The sequence below is a fragment of the Gavia stellata genome, chromosome 4 (assembly GCF_030936135.1).
Source record: "Gavia stellata isolate bGavSte3 chromosome 4, bGavSte3.hap2, whole genome shotgun sequence".
Lineage (NCBI taxonomy): Eukaryota > Metazoa > Chordata > Aves > Gaviiformes > Gaviidae > Gavia > Gavia stellata.
The window spans coordinates 25032379-25051677 of record NC_082597.1 but is presented as its reverse complement, the minus strand read 5'-3'; the positions used below and the strand labels follow the sequence as shown (position 1 = coordinate 25051677).

At 39.6% G+C, this 19299-nt stretch overlaps 1 protein-coding gene across 1 annotated transcript; it reads left to right on the top strand.

The window, feature by feature from the left end:
- Window positions 1–10565: 10565 nt before the first annotated feature.
- SPAM1 (sperm adhesion molecule 1) lies at window positions 10566–15606 on the top strand. The gene is made up of 4 exons (XM_059816979.1): window positions 10566–11534; window positions 13038–13127; window positions 14944–15327; window positions 15382–15606. The coding sequence occupies exons 1-4, from the start codon at window positions 10566–10568 to the stop codon at window positions 15604–15606; spliced, it is 1668 nt and encodes a 555-aa protein (XP_059672962.1).
- The last annotated feature ends 3693 nt before the right edge of the window (window positions 15607–19299 follow it).

Below are 19299 nucleotides of genomic sequence, written 5' to 3'. Positions count from 1 at the left end.
CAGATCCTCTTTTTTCAAAAATAGAGGACATAATTTTGTGACTGAAACAGTTTCACATTTGGAATTGGCTGCTGTGTTAATTTTAAAAATGCATTACTTCCAAGGAATAAGCAAAATACAGTTCTCTCTCTTCTGCAGAACAGACCTCTAGAACAGTCTCACTTCTTTCAAAGGCACAGCTACTTTTGTACAGTGTAGATAATTTTTTCATATCAATCCCTAGAACAGGGTAGTGATTTGCTGGGGGAAAAAAATATATTTTTAACACAGATGCGAAATGTCATCTGCTTTGACCAAAAATGTATTGCAGTTATTTCTGTGCTGCGTGAAGGCTTAGAAGGAAAGAATATTGTATGTTTTTATGTTCGGTTCAGACTTCTGGTTTTCAAAATAATACTCTTATGGGGGATGATGAACATACATACTCATTAATAGAGTATTATAATCCTTCATATTACAGGCTCCCTTTGGTACTGTCTACACACTTGTAGGTATAACATTGTCTTGTTTGGAAGAGCTCACTGAGAAGATCCAGTAAACTGCTTAGGAAGCCTGTTTTTGTACTGTAGCTCCAAGTGCACAGTGATCTGCACTACAGCTCTTTGTAAAAATTGCTCTCCGCAAGAGTTTAAAATGGTACTGGAATACAAGATACTGTCGCAAAAAACAAAAACAAAACCCAAAAACCCACACAGGAAAGCATCCATTCAAAGATTATTTAATTTACTCAGTTGATGTCCCCATAGAATAGGGGAATCAATGAAAATTTTGCCTACAACTTTGTCAGGTAGTTGGAAGAAAGAACAGGTTCAATATACAGGCTAAACCAGAGAAAATAGGTGTTGTTTTTTAGGGTTTTTTTAAGGCTTCTAATCAGACTTATTCAAGAAGGATCAGTGTGATACAGTGAAAAATACTTGACTAAAAACAAACCAAAGAAAACCACTAGTTGCTTTTAAAAATTAGGCTGTGATTTTTTTTTTTTTTACCCAATATTCTACATTAGGATAGTAGTAGTGTAGTACAGAAATGTGATCCAAATAATATACTCCCAGGTTGATCTGGGCTTTAATTAGCTGTATACTAATCAATATTAGTGGGAGATATATGATTATATTTTTATATGATATTGACTAGTAATGCATATTTTTAATGATTTCCAATCTTGCTATAGAGGGTATGTTTGGACTTGTTTTGCCATAAAGCACTAGAAATTCAGCAGACAGTGAACATTTTGCAGAATAACATTTATGAGATGGAATACTCTGCAAAGTGACATGTGATGGACTCTTTATCTTGTCCCTGATTCCTCTGCAATGGAGACTGTCATTACAGAATCTGAGTTCTGCCAAGCCTAATTATACACAATACAGCAAGGGAAATTTTCCAAATATTCTTGGAAATGTGTTCAGACAGTTTATTTGGCTAACTCGCTAAAAACAAATTAGAACATCAATAAACAGGCTGCTAGGATATTAAGAATTTTTATAAAATTGAGAATTAGAACTTGCAAGAGAAAAAATTGAGAATGAAGAGGACAGAGTTTTTCCTAAAATTTGAAATTAGTCATGGAACAACGCAGTAGTCATTGTAAGACTATAAAAAATATTTGGGACATATTAGTAAAAACGTATAGTGGACTCACATTCAAATAATTGAACAGTAGCTTGACTAAATCTTTTGCATACACGTTTTTAAGGGGGGCTGTCTACAGCCTGGATGCTCTCAGCTCCTGACCTTTACATCATTGGCATATTTTGATTTCTTCTATAGGCAACAGTCAGGAATGCCAGCACAGAAACTTGTCTGAAGGTTTTCTCAGGCTTCAGGTCTTCACACACTCATTGCCCTGTACTCAGAAACAGAACTCAAGAATGGGAGTAAGCAATGATGAAAGAGATGGTTTGGCAGTTCTTGATGATAAGGACAGCCACAGCACTGGGGTGTAGTTCGACAAGCACTTCTTGAATCAGACATGCTGGCTAAACTAGCCAGTTTTGCTGGTTCATGTACTTAGTCATAAAAAAACCCTTCCCCTCTTTTCTTTTGGCTGAGGTGTTTTTAACCTGAACAACTCATTATGTGGCCTCATAAACAGTTCCCCTAGCCCAACTGAGAAGATTATACTGAAGTGAGGGTGGAGTTTTAGAAATCACTGTCAAAATAAGTGCTTACCAAATTCTGACTTTACAGACAAGTGCAGCTTAATACACTCATAACAATGAGGCTAAATCCTATGATGCAAAGACCATCCTTCACACTTAATGTTTGATCAGGTTAAACTTGCCATCAGCTCTGCAGCACAGATGGCTCATACTTCCAGAGGCCGACCTTCTTTCTGAGGAGCTTCCTGTTCCTCACAAGTGTTAATGTTATCCTCACAACACCCATGTGTGTTTGTGTTAATTGAATATCATTGCCTTCTCTTTTAGAAATGCCAAAATGACCCAAGTGGGGAATGCAATGTAACTACAATGTTATTCTTCCCTTTCTTCTGTGGCTGTTTCATGACTCTGACACCTGTTTGTAATGAACAAACAGCCTCTAGCCCAGGACACACACCTCTAAAAAGCACAGGAGGGTTTAAATCCTCTCTAAGTTGAAGTTCCAGCAGCGATACTGTTCCCTTCATCCAGAAGAAGGACCCCTCCCACAACAGAATGTAAGAGAATGGGGCCATTTCTCACAACAGCACCACTCGGGGCACACAAGGACAGGGCAGGAGGGATGTCAGACATGTTAAGTATTTTCCACTGATACATGAAAAATACAAATGTTGACCTTGGACAGCTCTTTGCTAGCAATGAGGGCTGCTTTGATCCTATTCAGAGAAACTAAGTCTATGGACTGTTATCAGTATTGCTGGTACCTTTTTAAAAAAAAAAAAGCTTCGGATTCTGCTTCAGGTTCCACATTTAAATGTATTAACACTTAATTAAACACATCCTTAGTCTGTTCCTCTGCTCCTTAAGAGTCTATTCTATTTCTCCTTAGGACTTAATTAGTGCTGATCTCTTTACAGAAACTGGAGTTCAGTCTTTAGACATCTTTCACAACTTTGTATTTTCTCAGCCTTCAGATAAAGGAAGATACAAAGCAACCTGACCCAAGAACTTAAAAAGTTACACTGCCTAGTACCATATTTTGCCTGTAATGTTGGGAGTAATTTTTACATTTAGGTAGCTAGTGTTTGTATGAAAACGAAAGAAAAGGGACTAAACCCTCAATATTCTGGTTCCATCTGCATATTTGACCACGTAGCTTACACCACAGCTTTACAGGGATTTAAAGACTTAAACAGCTAGATTCTTCTGCCCCATCAAAAAAAGCAGTTCCGCATGCAAATTTCTGTATCCATATTTTCCTCAGCACATGGAAAAACCCAACCATTTTCATATCAGCATTTTCTGTTATTATTTTGTGTCATTAATAGGCAGTAACACACACATTGTTTGCAATGCAAGAAACAGTTAATAAACAATTGAAAACTGTGTCATCTATAATCTAAAATGATAATTATATTGGTGATGTCAGCCTTAGAAGTATTCTTACATGCTGTTGTTCAGCAAGATACCACAGCTTAGTAACACTCATCTTCTCCCTTGGAAATCACGAAGGGCACCCCTGCTTTCTCAGTGTTCAAACTAAAACAGGGCAAGTGTGAGATTTTATGGACTTTTGCTTGAAATTTGAGAAATGTGGTCAAGACTATTAATGTAAGAATATCAGATACAGGTTGCGCTTATTGGCTTAAATTTTATTTTTAATGTTAGCGGATCTGACTTGACTAAACGATGCCTAATTATTTCAAGGCTAAACATGGACTCTAATGTCTAATTTTCATAAAAAACCCAAAGCTGAATTACTCTAACATTTAGTGGCACTTCTTGAATATAAGCCAAACAGCATAATCAATGATTTTTGATGGGACACATCATCTGGTTGTGATGCATAATATTTGTGTGAAGTTCAAGCATATGTATAGTATTCCTCTCCCTTTTATTTTCTAACTATCTTTGGCCAAGTGGGGCATTTTTTCCAGGGTCATGTGGCGTGGCCCAGATCTATGACTGTGTAGCTACCAAAATACGGGAGCATACTTGCATTTTTAATCATGTGCGTTTCTGCAGTCCAGTTTATGCTGTGAAAAATGATGAAATAATTAAACCATGAAAATTAATATGATATTTCCTCTAATATGTAACCTTTAAAAATGCCAAATTCAGGAAAATGTAAAGCATAAGCTATTTCCCTAGACTAAGGGCATTTAGATCCATCAGTATGTACTTCTAGTCAGGTAGCCTCAGAGCAATTAGTGTTAATATATTATAAAGATATTGACTTTTTGACAAAGACAAGGGCAGCTTTATGACTCAGCTCACTTAGACCGACGTTCAAGGAGACTGAAAAGAGTAACATTTATCAGAGCTGTCATCATTAGGCTGGGCCAAAGGCAATCCTTTTAACTGGAAACTATCAAGTAAAATAATCTATTAACTTATGTCCAGCAGAGTACATTACAACAGCATTTGGAGAAGAACCATTTCCCAACAATCAGTTAAACCAAACTTTTTCAAGATTAGCCAATAATAAATGACTTCTAGCTAAACCAGTAAATACAGTATTCCAAACAATGCTTTCCTCTTTACTTCTACATCAAATCAGCCTATTACTGAAATCCACTTATAAAAAAGCTTTAAAATCTGTGTTCTGTAGTTTTCTGACTTTGATGGAGGCAAGAAATCTTTGATAACAAGAGCCAGACACACAGCAAAAGCTGAACTACTCTTACAACTCCTTTCTGAGGTGATCCCATCTTGTTATGACAAAACCAATTACATAAAGGATCACTGTCCTGGCAAATGTCAGGGTATCTCATCTCTTCATGTGTGAAAATTTTATTTCATTTTAATAAGCTGTATTTATGTAAGTGGAAAATATTTTCCCCCAGAATTTCTGTATGGAATTCTTTTGTTTGTCCTGGAAGCCTCGGTCTGTACCACTGCAGGAAATGTCACTTTCGATAATGTAGGAGCCAGCAAGGGGAGATGCTCTGTTGGACCTCATAGTTACAAACAGGGAAGGTGAAGGTTGGGGGCAGTCTTGCCTGCAGTGACTATGAGATAGTGGAGTTCAGGATCCTGAAAAGAAGGAACAAGGCAAATGGCAGAATCACAACCACTGACTTCAGGAGAGCACACTTTGACATCTGCAGGGGTCAGCTTGGAAGAATCCCATGGGAGATAGCCCTGGAGAGAAGAGGGGTCCAGGAGCTGGTTCATTTTCAAGAATCCCCTTTTCCAAACTCAGAAACAGTCCATCTCCACATGCAGAAAATCAAAGGCAGGAGGAGCTCCTGACAAAACTCAGACATAAAAAGGAAGCACACGTGAGGTGGAAGCAGGGACAAATGAACTGGGAGGAATACAGAGACACTGTCTGAGTGTGTAAGGACAGGGTTAAGAAAGCCAAAGTCCACCTGGAGTTGAGTCTGGCAAGAGATGTGAAGGGCAACATGAAGGGCTTCTACAGGTCTATCAGCAGCAGAAGACCAGGGAAAATGTGTGCCCAGTGCTGAATGGGGCAGGAGATATAGTGGCAAAGGACATGGAAGAGGCAGAGGTACTCAATGGCTTTTCCACCTCAGCCTTTACTGGAAAGACTGGCCTTTTGGGATCCCAGCCTCCTTAGACTCATGGGAAAGACTGGAGGAAGGACCTTCAGTGGAGGAGGATCAGCATAGGGAACATTTAAACAACTGGACATACACAAGTCTATGAGGCATGATGGTATGTGCCCACGAGGAGCTGTATGTGCTGAAGAAGCTGGCTGATGCCACTGTAAAGACACACCTGATAATCTCTGAAAGGTCATGGTGATTGGGGGAGGGTCCTGAGGACTAGAAGAAAGCAAATGTTACTCCAATCTTAAAAAAGGTAAAAGGAAGATCTAAGGAACTATAGGCTGGTGAGTGCAGCCTCACGTCAATCCCTGGGAGGCTGACAGAGCATGTAGTTCTGGAAAACATTTCCAAACATTAAGGACAAGAATGTGACTGGAAGTAGTCAGCATTACTACTGTCAGGATTAACAAACAGGAAATCATGCCTGGCCAACCTGACAGCCTTCTGCAGAGAGATGACTGGGTTGGTGGACAAGAGGAGAGCAGTGGATATTGTTGATCTTGATTTTAGCAAGGCTTTCAACACTGTCTCCCCTCACATTCTCACTGATTAAGTACAATCTAGATAAATGGACAGTGAAACTGAAAACTGGCTGAACTGTCAGGCTCAAAGGGTTGTGATCAGTGCCAGGAAGTCCAGCTGGAGGCCCATCAAAGTCCAGCTGGAAGCCTGTTTCTAGTGATGTACGCTAACAGTTCATACTGGGTCCAATACTATTTAACATCTTGATTAATTATCTGAACTATGTGACAGAGAGCTCCCTTGGCAAGTTTGCAAACAATGCAAACTTGGGAGAAGTAGTTGTTATGTCAGAGGATCATGCTGCCATTTAGAGGGACCTCCACAGGCTGGAGAAACAGGCTGACAGGAATGTCATGAAGTTCAACAAAAGTTCAAATGCAAAGTCCTGCACCTGGAGAGGAATAACCCCATGTACCAGTACAGGCTTGTGGGCTGACTGGCTGGAAAGCAGTTGCAGAAAAGGCTCTAGGAGGTCATGGTGGACACCAAGTTGACTAGAGTGAGCAACGCATTGTTGCAGCAACGAAGACCAAGAGTCTCCTGGCTGGCATTAACAAGAGCATCTGTCACCGACAGGTCATGGAATGTGTTTATTCCCCTCTATTTAGCACTTGTTATGTCACACCTGGAGTGCTGTGTCCACCCTGGGCTCCCCACTACAAGAAAGAAATGGAGATACTGCAGCAAGTCCAGCAAATTGCTACAAAGATGAGGAGAGGCTGAGAAAGCTGAGATTGTTTTGCTCAGAGAGATGGCTTTTTCCTGCTGTCATCTCCGGGCAGTTGGGGAAAGTGCATGAAGCCCTATCTTCTACAAGTCTCATCAAGCAGATGCCATGCAAATGAGGTATTGCTCTTGGAGCAATTTAAATGAACAGAGCATACCTTCTTTCCTGGTGATCAGATCTATGATCTAAGTCTAGCTTATGAAACTGCTGGTGGTGGAATGGTGGAATGGTGAAATATCTGTATGGATGTTTAGACTTCAGTCCAACTGCTGCTTCTTTAATGAGAACTCGTTTGCCTCTGTGATTGATAAGGCTTTTGTAAGATAAAAGCAAAATGGACCATTGAAGGTTAAGTGAGGGAATCCAAAAAGAGAACTGTGAGAACTCCTGTCTACTGCTGCTTGTTCATCATCCCAAGAGAACCAAAGAGCTTGATCATGAAAGAGGATCCAAGTTTTTTTTTTTTTAATTAATATGAAAGCAATAAGCAGTCATTATATACACCTCTTGATCTTAGGGTCTCAGGTACCTGCAGTTTCACTCTTCCTTTATGGCTCTTGGCCTTTCTGACTGGTAGTTCAGCCTTCAAACCATTGGTTTCCATTTCTTCCAAAATGTTGATGAAAATTTGTCCATTGAAGAGAGAGTGAAAATCTTTACTGTAAAGGAGAGGAGGGGGTGGGAAAAAAGCTAAACCAAACAAAAAAGTGCAGAACTACATTTGACCAGAGTTCACCTATTTGTGAAAGGCCACGGAGAACTCTTTGCAGACATGTGCATAATCCTGCAGACACCCAAGTGTGGCACAAAAGCGATTTGTATTAATATGTTGAGGGAATGAGGATGACAGGGCCAAAATCCTAGCTCAAAGTTTGCGCTAGTCTGTGGAATAGAGGTGTGGATGGCATTCCTGGTAGAGAATGTAGAATGTGCTTTAAGTTTCTTGACTTATGATCAGAAACTGGGCTCTAGGGGCTCAGGGGCAGTGAGACTGAGGAGAAAGAGGTGCTATCATGGCTAGTGGGAGGTAGCTGTTGCAGTTCTAGCTCTGCTGTATGTTGCACCTCACCACCTATGCTATGTTTTACTTCCCTTCCTTACCTGTCTTTCATATACCTGTAGATGAATTCCAAAGGGATGTCTGATACTGCACAGTTGTACTTTCTGCTCCTTCTACTTTGTGCTCCTACTCCAGGACTATAAGCTTCTGGTTTGAAGGACAAATCCTCTGCTGCCAAACCCTCTTCCAAGAATCCTTACTATTGGTGCTTGTTTGCCAGTCCTTCAGCTGTGTATGCTTGTGTCTTTGAGTAGTCGATTTCATTCACATGTGCTGGCACCTCTGAGCCAAGAAAACTGAATTGGCTGTTGTTCCCTCCTCAGCTAGGTTGGGCACCCAGCACAAGGAATGGCTAGCAGCTCTGTGCTTCTCTGCTGACATGATGACCAAAAGCTGGCAGCATGCCCAGGAAGAATAAAAGGGAAAATATCCCTACTGCTTGTTGGCATCCAAAGGGATGGATGACGACGAAGCAAGTGGGGTCTGCTGAATAGACTTGCTAATCTAGGAAGCTAAGTGTCTGGGTTCTGGCTTTTTTTGAAGTGCCCTGTAATGTAAAACCCCTCCTCTGGGAAACTCGACTGCTAGAGATCTGCCCCTTCAGTAAAACTTTTCTGTTTGCCCTTGATTTCCTCCTAGTCCTCAGAAAAGGCAAGCTACTCTCGAACGAAGAACCTCAGAATCACCTCTAGACAGCGTTATGTCTGTGACCAGAGGCAGGATCTAGTTCATTTGTTGACATGGGTTCTTTCATTGTTTTGGTCCCCCAAAGGTCTAGATTTCACCATTCTGGCAGAAACTATGCTGCTATGCTATCAGTCACACTGCTCTGCCTTCTTTTTTCCCCCCTTGATAGTTCCTTTCACACATGCTTTTCTCCTACAATCAAAGCAAATCCGGAGTTTTCAGTACATTCAGATGTGATCGAACTCAGTGAACACAGGGAATCTCACTGTACTACTACTACAACAATCTCTGCTGTGAACCTGGCTTGAGGCTGGATTTAGGAAGGTTCTCCATCAACCTCTCGTTATACTGTCAAGCTTTTTTGGGTATGTAACAATTTGATGGATGGAGGCATTCTGACATTTTATTGACCCAAATTAAAGAAAAATCATGCAGCCAGAGGGATGATGAAAAATATGCAAATGGATAATACCTGCAACCTGTTGTCTGTATGCATTGTTGGGGGAAGAGAGATCTACAATTCTGTGCCCATACTGCTTATAAATTTTACACTAGTCATAGAAAAGACAAACAGAGGGAGAGAGATAATTCAAGGTATAAGGACCAGAGATTTGTGGTTTCCACTCCTAGTTGAATTCAGTAAATGCAAACCAAAATCTTGTTTGCTTTTTTTAATCTGTCCTCAGAGATTTTACATTTCCAGCCACCCTGTGGCTCACTTCATGGTGACTCCTGTATTTTCGTGCACACTTTTATATACTCCTTAGATACTCCATGGCCTCATCATGAGGTGTCTATGGGAAGTGACAGACGCAGGTTTGAACCATTTCAAAATTAGGAGGAAAGTGGATTCACGTGAGTTACTGCACAGAGGAATGCTTTAGCTTCTGGGCTACTATGTAAAAGTTGCTGACAGCACTATGACTACCACCACTACCATTATGTTCTTGAATAAAAGTGTGACTGCTCACTGTGGGTGTATGGATGACCTCAACTTTTCTAATGAATTACACTCCTGGACAGACTTGGACTTGGGGTCGCTTAATCTGTAGCTCTCAAATGGCCTCAAGCAACATATACATGGCCATATACCAAGATGATATGCAGCTTTTGAGCCTGTTTAGAAGAGCTCTGGACTGAAGATAGAATGCCTGTAATATTTCAGATACCTCGCCGAGTTAAATGAGTGTATACGGATGTTTTCTTGCATGTGTACAACAGTCCAGGTTCCAGTTTTGTCTTATCTGGTATCTTCCCTGAAGTAAAATCAGTGAATTAAGACCTAGAATTTATTTCGGGATAAGTGAGAAATATTACATATAGATTACTGTTGATTAAGAGAAGATATTGTGAGACTGCTCACATTTACAGACATCAGTCACTGGCACAATCGGGGCTACTACCAAGCATACTCATTCTGATCCATGACTCACTGGATACCATTCCACTGGCAGTTTTATATCTACATTTTATATATATATACAATTTTATATAGAGAGAGTTTATTTCCTCTATGATTATAAATTATGCTTTTCCCTTAAAGGGGAATTTTATTCAAAGATTACAATGTATTCAAAATCACAAATGTTTTTTTTTTTTTATGGTTAGAAATGAAATATTTACCATCTCTGACTTTATGTACATTTGCTTCTTTTTCTGCATTAGGTCTCACATGTTGTTGAAAGGTTTCCTGCAGTCTGAAATGACAGAGCGCCTCGTATAAAGGACACCCCTATTTTACACCTAAGGAATATTGCTTAAAGGTATTAATCTGAAGAAATACATTGTATGGTAAAGCTTTTGACAGACTACCAACCTTCTGAACACCCAGACAGCATTTCATTTTTGTCTGATCAGAAGCATCTAATGTCACTGCACAAACTACAATGGAAACTCTAAGACAAATACAAAGTTTTGGTATCTGTGTTACCTGTACGTATCCTATAGCATCCGGTATGGTGTTCACCACTCTTCTAGTTTCTTGCTGCTCATCTCTGAACATAAGAGCTCGTCCACTTGTTTCTAATTCACCTTTCCTTTCTATCTGGAATGCTCCTACAGAACTTTGTACTGAAAGGATTGGAGTGCAGCTGGACATGAAATTTTTTTCTCTCATTGGAAGCACACTGAAGACATCCATTGGGCAAAACATCACTCTCTTCTATCCAGACAGGCTTGGCTACTATCCTTACAAAAATGAAGTCACAGGAGAAGCGTTCAATGGAGGACTCCCCCAACTCTCGCTGCTGGAGGATCATTTAAAAAAAGCCAAAGAGGACATCCAGTTCTATATTCCTTCAGATGAACAGTTTGGATTGGCTGTCATTGACTGGGAAAACTGGAGACCTGTGTGGATAAGGAACTGGGGATCAAAAGACATTTATAGACAGGAATCCATTGAACTGGTTCAGCAGAGAGACCTCAGTCTATCAGAAGCCGAAGCCAGGACTATAGCTAAAATGGAATTTGAAGCTGCAGCAAAATCAATTATGTTGGAATCTCTAAAGCTAGGCATAGAAATGAAGCCAAATCGTCTGTGGGGGTATTACCTTTATCCAGACTGTTACAACTATGATTACAAACAAAACCCACATAATTATACGGGAGCCTGTTTAGATATTGAAATAGAAAGAAATAATGAGCTTAATTGGCTGTGGGAGGAAAGCACAGCACTTTATCCATCTGTCTATCTAGAGACAGCCTTAAGATCTTCCAGAAATGCCCAACTCTTTGTTCGCAACAGAGTTCAAGAAGCCATTAGAATTTCGTACGTCTCCAATTCTACTCATCCACTTCCAGTTTTTGTATATACACGTCCAGTATTCACAGATGTCTATGAGGAATATCTCTCCCAGGTGAGTGGAGCTAGACCTTAAATATTTCAAATTTAAGTGGAAAGAAATTACCAGGTGACACTTACTTAGCAAATATGCTAACTCGTATCAGGAAAAAAGTGTGTAGATTTTGTATAAAAATTTAAATCAGTCTATCAAAGAAATTTGATCTAGTGGAACACTAAGAGATCTATTTTCAAATCTTCCTCATGATATTTATCAAATAGTGTTTTATTCTCTGAGTAGTTCTCACATGTAGCAAAATATTACAAAGCTAGTAAGAATATTTAGTACATTAAGTCAGAGGAAAGAAATTTGAGTAACCTCTTCCAAAGAGAATTAGTAAAACTGGACTAGCCTAATGTCTGCTTTTTAGGTTGTAAGAAAAAACAATAAAAGGGAGTCTTTCTTTTCCTTAAAAAAGGGTTTCAAATCTAGTGAGAAAATTCTGTCCTTAGTTGTATTCGAGTAGCTTTCTAAATGGTGTTTCAGCATCTCATAGGTTAGTCAACGTTAGGTTCTGATTAATGTCTAATCATCTTGCAGTTCTGGCTACACTCTTCCCTTCACATTTTTACATACACCCACTCTATCAGAGATACCACCAATCTGGGGAATCTCTTCCTGGTCATCCAGGCCGTGAGGAAGGGGAAGTTAAGAGGTTATGGTCCTGGTGACTGCATTGTGTCTGGTGCCTTCTCATATCCTGGATAGAGCATCACCAGGCATTGCCCCCCAGCTCTGTGGATACCTGCAGGGAGCAAGGAGTGCTGCCAGGGTCCCTGCTGGACTCCTAGTTAATAATTTAAATCCTGTAATCTTTACATTCTTCCTTTTCATGTGTTGTGCCCCACAGTAAGTTGTTTTTTCCTTGTTCTTTTTCTACCCATAGTCCCATCCCAGATGGGCTTTAAGATTTTGTTAGGGCTGGGCTAATAGCTGACCCTAAAAGGAGAACTGAACAGAAACAAATTTCCCAAATCAATCTCTGTAAAAGGCCAGAGCCATTCTCTGAAGAAAAGAGATTCCTGTTGGTGAAAGCTCTTGCTCTGGCTTCTTTTCTGCTTTAGCACTTTCTGGTAACTGAAATTAAGTTTTTTTTTTTTAAAAAAAAAAAGAAAAAAAAAAGCTGTGCTTTCCAGCCTCTGCTGCAGGCAGCATTACTGAAACTAGTTACTACCAACTCTGAGCAGCCAGGAGGCAATGCAGCATAATAGAACTTAAAATGGTTGGAGGAGTGTATGTCATATACCTAACCACTGCCTTGGTTTTACAGCACTGTTTTTCTAACCAGATGACATATATAAATTGGATATAGTTGGCAACATTTTCTGGCATCACCTGTGCAACCCAATCCCAGAATAAAATAGTGTAATTGAGAGCAGAATGTTTGCATCGCGTGTAATTGCTTTCTGTCTTCAAAGTAGTTATTTTGGATATGTAATTTACTATATGCAGTATACCTTTTGACCTTATGTTATAGCTTACTTACTTTAGTATGATTCCTTACACATTTCCTCTCAGGATGACCTGGTAAACACCATTGGAGAATCTGCTGCACTGGGTGCTTCTGGAATTGTTATCTGGGGTGATATGAATTTAACACAAAATAAGGTATGCCAGATTAATTATTATATGACATTTTTAAAGAGCAATATATTTATATCGTACCTTCTACTTTTAAAATGATGACTCCATACTGCCAGCAGTCTTCTCTAGTTAAAAAGCAAGCACATTTGAGGCTTATGAATGTTGTAATTGACTACACAGAATAAGAGTTCAATCTTTTAAAATATCAGTGTTGGCTCTGAGTAACTGGACAAGTTACCATGATAACTGTAGGCAAGTTAGCACTTGTTTAGTTAATTTAAGGAAAGAATTCCTATATCTTCACTACATTCTAGTCATGAGGTACAGAAAAAATTACTTGTGCTTGCCCAGAACGATTTTTAAAAGACCCTTCTGCTTTTTAAAGTGGTGCACTTAGCAATAATATTTAAAGCACTAGGAGGAGTCAGTCTGCGAAATTTCAGCTCTAGCCTGTTCTGTGTATTGTAAGTAGTACTTTGATTAATTTCATTATAAGAAAGATCTGAGTCAGAAAGGAAAAAAAATACAGTTTGTTTTAGGAAGGTCAAACGCACAGTTTGAGAAACATTGTTATAAGGATGTTCAAATAAATCTTTCGAACTAGCTAATTTATACCCAGACAAGCTAGATATAATAAACTACTGTATGGGAGACTCTTCTGAAGTCTTCTAAGAGCAAAGAACTGAAACTCTTCAGCACTGCTGGGCCTCCTGTCAAAGAAAGCATGGCCCAATAAACCTCCGCAGCTCTGGAATGGTCAAATTCCCAGAAGCATCCCACTTTGACTCTTTTTTGTATGTGCCTGCCTTTGAGAAAGTGTATCAGTTGCACCTGAAGCTTTTTTACCCATTACCCCAATACCAGAACATAGAGGAGCAACAATTTTATTGCTTGAATTTTGAGATTTGTATGAGCAAATATAATTTTCCACAGCCCAGTCAGACTATGTATTTGTGAATTAATCGCACCTTTTTTTTTTTACAGCTATCACAGTCAGTAGCCTTTCAGCAATGAAATATTACCATGAGCCTAACTTCTGCAAGAACCAAAATTTTCAGGCAGGGTTTTTATATATACCTAAAAGAAAAACAAAAAACTACATATACCTCAGATTCACTGAAGTGATCTCCAGGGGTGTAAATATTAGCTCTATCTATGTATGGTATTAGGCTAACGCCCTAAGGAGACATAGCGTCAGAAACAAAGAAAGAGTTTGCAAAGCCTCTGGTTATTAAACTCTGCCGAGCGTACACAGAATATATGCCAACTTCACGATCAATTAGACTGATCAATTCTCTTAGCATACTTTTCACCTGACCATCCTCCCAAAATGCTTTCCATTCAAAAATGCTGTGAAAGCTCCCTACTCCTGCAGCCTAGCTATTCAGGTCAGGGGAAAATTGAAGAGTCTTACAAAGATGATTTGATAGAAAAATTATTTGTTCAGGATGAAGAAGTGAGGTTTTTTTTTTTTTCCAAAATCCCTTCAAACCATTCAAGACACATGAAATGGAACTTCAATCCTTCATGTAACTTCTTTAAATGCATCTGATTCAAAATCCTACATGAAACATACAGATAAAAGGAAAGCTTAAAGTCGTCTGTTTTCAGATATAAGTGCTTTTCATAACATCTCCAGCAACCACCCAACATAAGTTTGCTGTGATCCTTGAGCTACATAGCAACTTCTCAGATAAACTTGCTTCCAACAACCAGTTATAACTATTATCAAAACCTCAGGAGAAACATTCATAGATATCCACTACAGTGCTGTTACTAGAATGACAGCATTTTAATGGTTTCCATACTAAACACTGCAGATATGATGCTCTTTTCACAGAACACCTGTAGGACTCTGGACAACTACCTTAGGAGGACTTTGACCCCATACCTCATCAATGTCACGATGGCAGCCAGAATCTGTAGCCAAGTGTTATGCCAAGACTCTGGTGCTTGCGCACGGAAAAAATGGAATTCCAGTGACTATCTTCACTTGAACCCTGAGAATATTGTCATTCAAATGACAAAGGATGGAAAATACACTCTGCAAGGGCAACCAGCGTTTCAGGATCTGCAAACATTCATAGAAAAATTTGATTGCCACTGTTATGCAGGGCACAGTTGTGAACCTAGAGTCGATATAAATGACATCCATTACCTCCATGCTTGCATTTCAGAAGATATTTGCATTCACATATCCTCAAATTCACTTTCTAATATAGAAGCCTCTGAAGAAAAGATCCTGTCTAACAAAACTATATTTTCATTTACCTCTCAGAGTAAGGTGACATTATCTACACATCCTGAAATAGAAGATTCTCAATCTACCTTCAGAAATAATATACTCAATATAACAACTGCAGAACATAACACTGTCACGGCTACCACTAGATATGATTTAGAAGCAAATGATACTCGTACTTTCAGTAGTTCTTCATCCTATAAGATAAGGATGTTTAATCTGTTTTGTTTAATTCTAATTTTGAGAACTTCTTTAATATAAATGACTCATGAAAGTAAGAATATTCTTCTCCCTAGCTGTGTTTTAAATTCTAAAGGTTTTATTTACACAGAAAAATCATTCCTGAAAGGCATAAAACAGCTGCAACTCTGTGGTCTTATCTGTATCAGGTAACCTTTTCTATTCCATAGGTGACACTTCAGCTTGAATGTATTTCTTCAGTTTAGTTCTATAAACTACTATTTGTGCCAAAGATATACTGGTATGTATATACTGATTTTACCATATGAAAGGATAATCCAGAATAAGGAACATTTTTTTACAGTTTATGTTTTTAACAGTTATATTTAAAAAAAAAAATGTTGCTAATGCTGTTTTGTATACTTCAAGTTAAGCCAGTTAAATACATCCCAATCTGGATTTCATTGAGTCTCAGCAGTCAACAGGTTTGATGCTCTATAAAGGAATTAATTTCATTCCGTATGAAAACTAGCTTTTAAAAATATTTAGCTTAACTTTAGATCTGTGGGACTTCGCAGCATAAAATTTACCTGATTAATGTTTCTCCACTTTTCACAATATCTAAAGAGACACTGTGGTTTTTCTTCTAATTAAATATATTAATAATTCTTCAAAGGGTTCTAACTTCAATGTCAATGTTGACCTCAAATATTACAGCTTCGTTATTAAAAATTTGAGCTGGAGCAGTTTATCCTTCTTTCCTTCTCCTCCTCTTCTCCCAAGCCCTCCCCCTTATTATTTCAGATGTCCCCTCCCTGGCTTTCAGTTGTTTTGTCTGGCCAATACTCACAACTCACCTGATCTGCCTCTGCACCCTCTACCAGCACTGGCCACCAGTCCTAGTTTCTCTGTCCAGCCAGCCTTAGCAACTGGATAGGACTGTCCATGCCATTTGGACAAAAGCCTGTGAGCGTGGGATTTCCTCTATGCCTGACTACTTCCTGAGCAGTCTCTTTGGTGGAGACCAGTTTGCTCCTTAGGAAGACTCAGCAGTGGAGGCTGCAAGATGCAGTGACACTGGGAACTTAGGGCTCCCTTTCGTCACTTCTAGGGCCTGTGATCCCCAATCTCAGGACCACCTTTTTGATCCAGTCTGCTGACGGAACTAGGATTATTTGTTTAATATTATTTCATTGCCAAAAGCAATGTTAAAGTAGCAGAGATACCTCAAAAGAAAAACCACTCCCAGTTTCATATCAAGAGTCCAGCTACGATTTATGTATAGTCAGTTTAAGCATTTACAAGCAATTAACTGTAGTTCATTTGATAAAATATCCTTTCCAGATTATTATGTCAGATGCTTAACAGACAGCTGGACTTCTGATGGGTGAAGAGTGGCTGCTGGCATGAGTAGATTAAAAAAGTCTCCCTAAAGCTAGACATGATCTGCATAAATAAATCACCACCTCCCACAGATACAACCTGCCTCACTAATGGAAATACGTGGGATTTCAATATAGTAGCCCTTTATTTACAAAAAGTTAATGCCTAAATTTAGCAGAAAACACATATTATATCCACTGCCTTTGAATTTACAGGTTGTCAGTCATAACAGACGTGCAGAAAAATAGGTAAAGGCTTTAGATTTAACATGGAGAAATAAAGTTTTATGGCTTTTGGACAACAAGTTATCAAGAGGAAGTGACAATTTTCTCATTGCAGTTATGGTGTTGAGTCCACAAGTCAAAGCTCTTTCTGCTATCAATGTTCCAAGTAGAATAATGAATAAAAAATATGTATGTAGCAGACTGTCAAGCACAAAAGAAGCCAGATGGTTTTGATCACCTCTATAAAAACGTAGTTTCTTCAGTGCAGCTTTGATTCTGGTTATTTGATCTTGGGTAAACAAAAGCCGTGGTATGTCTTCTGACTAATTCCTGTACCTGAAGTCCCTCCCTTTCACACTGGACTTGTGATAACTATCAAAGAGTTTCTAAAAACTGGAAATGTCATTAGCAATGTCTTAGTGTATTTTGTATGACTTACTTATATAAGGTTTTATTTTTTCAGCAGAATGCTTTAACATGGTTAAAATTTTATGTTGACACACAGAGTTCTAGTTCAAACGCTGCACTACTTTGTTAAATCACAAACTGGCAAAGTTTCCTGAGGTTAGGCTTGTTTGTATCTAGTGTTCTGAAAGACGCTGCATCTGTACCACTTTGTGATAAGAGAGCTTGCAGGTTCACAAAATCTACAAGTACTGCTATAAATATTTTTGACCATCAGCCAAGCAATAGCAAGCAGAGCATTTGTGATGAGGAAAGCATGAAATCACCAGAAAAGGAGGAATGAGAAGTTAAAATCACAGAAGAGTTGAGCACCCAGGACCTCCCAGTGGATGCAGAGGAAATGAACTGCAGAAGTGAAAGAGTGAAGCAATACGGAATGTGGACAGACCAGTCTCTTCTCGTTCAACAGTTTTTATCTACCTGGTATTTAATACCTGGTATTTCATACAGACAACCTTTCCCTGAGGCCCACTGTAAAGATAAAGGAACACAGTAACTGATATGTTAGATTAGACCTATTCATCTGATCCCATCTCTTTTTTCCTGAGAGCAGCCAGGACCAGAAAAGTAAAAGGAAGGTGAGAGGAAGGCAGACTAGTGCAATAAACTGTCTACAGAAATGTGTCTTCCTAAGCTCCATAAATATAAATTGATATATTTATGTTACCTACACATACCTGCAATTCATGCTTTAAATGCTACAAACTTGTCATAGTGAGATTCCGGACAGCTACATGCTGTGTAAAATTACAGTATTTTCCAAATATATTATTTTGCTCTGTATTATATTTGTCTTGCCTATATTCTACACTAAAGAGTAAGGAAGGACAAAAGAAGGAAAAGGGGCGCTATGCCTTGCATTGCTGGTGACTATCTCATGTTCAAAGCCAAACTTGTGCTCTCCTAAAGCAGACTCCCCTAGAAAAATACTGACCTTCCATTCACTGCATTTCCTGTAATCATTAGCTGTCTCTGTAGCCTTATAGTTTCAGTTTCTTACGTTCTTGTATTTTTCAAAAGATTAACAACCCCATGCAATGCTACAGGCTTGGGGACGAGTGGCTGGAAAGCTCCCTGGCAGAAAAGGACCTGGGGGTGTTGGTCGACAGCCGGCTGAATATGAGCCAGCAGTGTGCCCAGGTGGCCAAGAAGGCCAACGGCATCCTGGCGTGTATCAGAAATAGTGTGGCCAGCAGGAGTAGGGAAGTGATTGTGCCCCTGTACTCAGCGCTGGTGAGGCCACACCTCGAATCCTGTGTTCAGTTTTGGGCCCCTCACTACAAGAAGGACATTGAGGTGCTGGAGCGTGTCCAGAGAAGGGCAACGAAGCTGGTGAGGGGTCTGGAGCACAAGTCTTCTGAGGAGCGGCTGAGGGAACTGGGGTTGTTCAGTCTGGAGAAGAGGAGGCTGAGGGGAGACCTCATCGCTCTCTACAATTACCTGAAAGGGGGTTGCAGAGAGGTGGGTGCTGGTCTCTTCTCCCAGGTGACCAGTGACAGGACAAGAGGAAATGGCCTCAAGTTGCGCCAGGGGAGGTTCAGGCTGGATATTAGAAAAAACTTCTTTACTGAGAGAGTGGTGAGACACGGGAATAAACTGCCTGGGGAAGTGGTGGAGTCACCCTCATTGGAGGTGTTCAAGGAACGTGTGGACGAGGCATTGTGGGACATGGTTTAATGGGCATGGTGGTGTTGGGTTGATG

Coding starts and splice junctions, on each gene's coding strand:
- SPAM1 (XM_059816979.1), top strand. CDS start 10,566: ATGGAAACTCTAAGACAAATACAAAGTTTTGGTATCTGTGTTACCTGT. Junction 11,535..13,037: donor ATGAGGAATATCTCTCCCAG/GTGAGTGGAGCT, acceptor ATTTCCTCTCAG/GATGACCTGGTAAACACCAT. Junction 15,328..15,381: donor ATTCACTTTCTAATATAGAA/GCCTCTGAAGAA, acceptor TTTACCTCTCAG/AGTAAGGTGACATTATCTAC.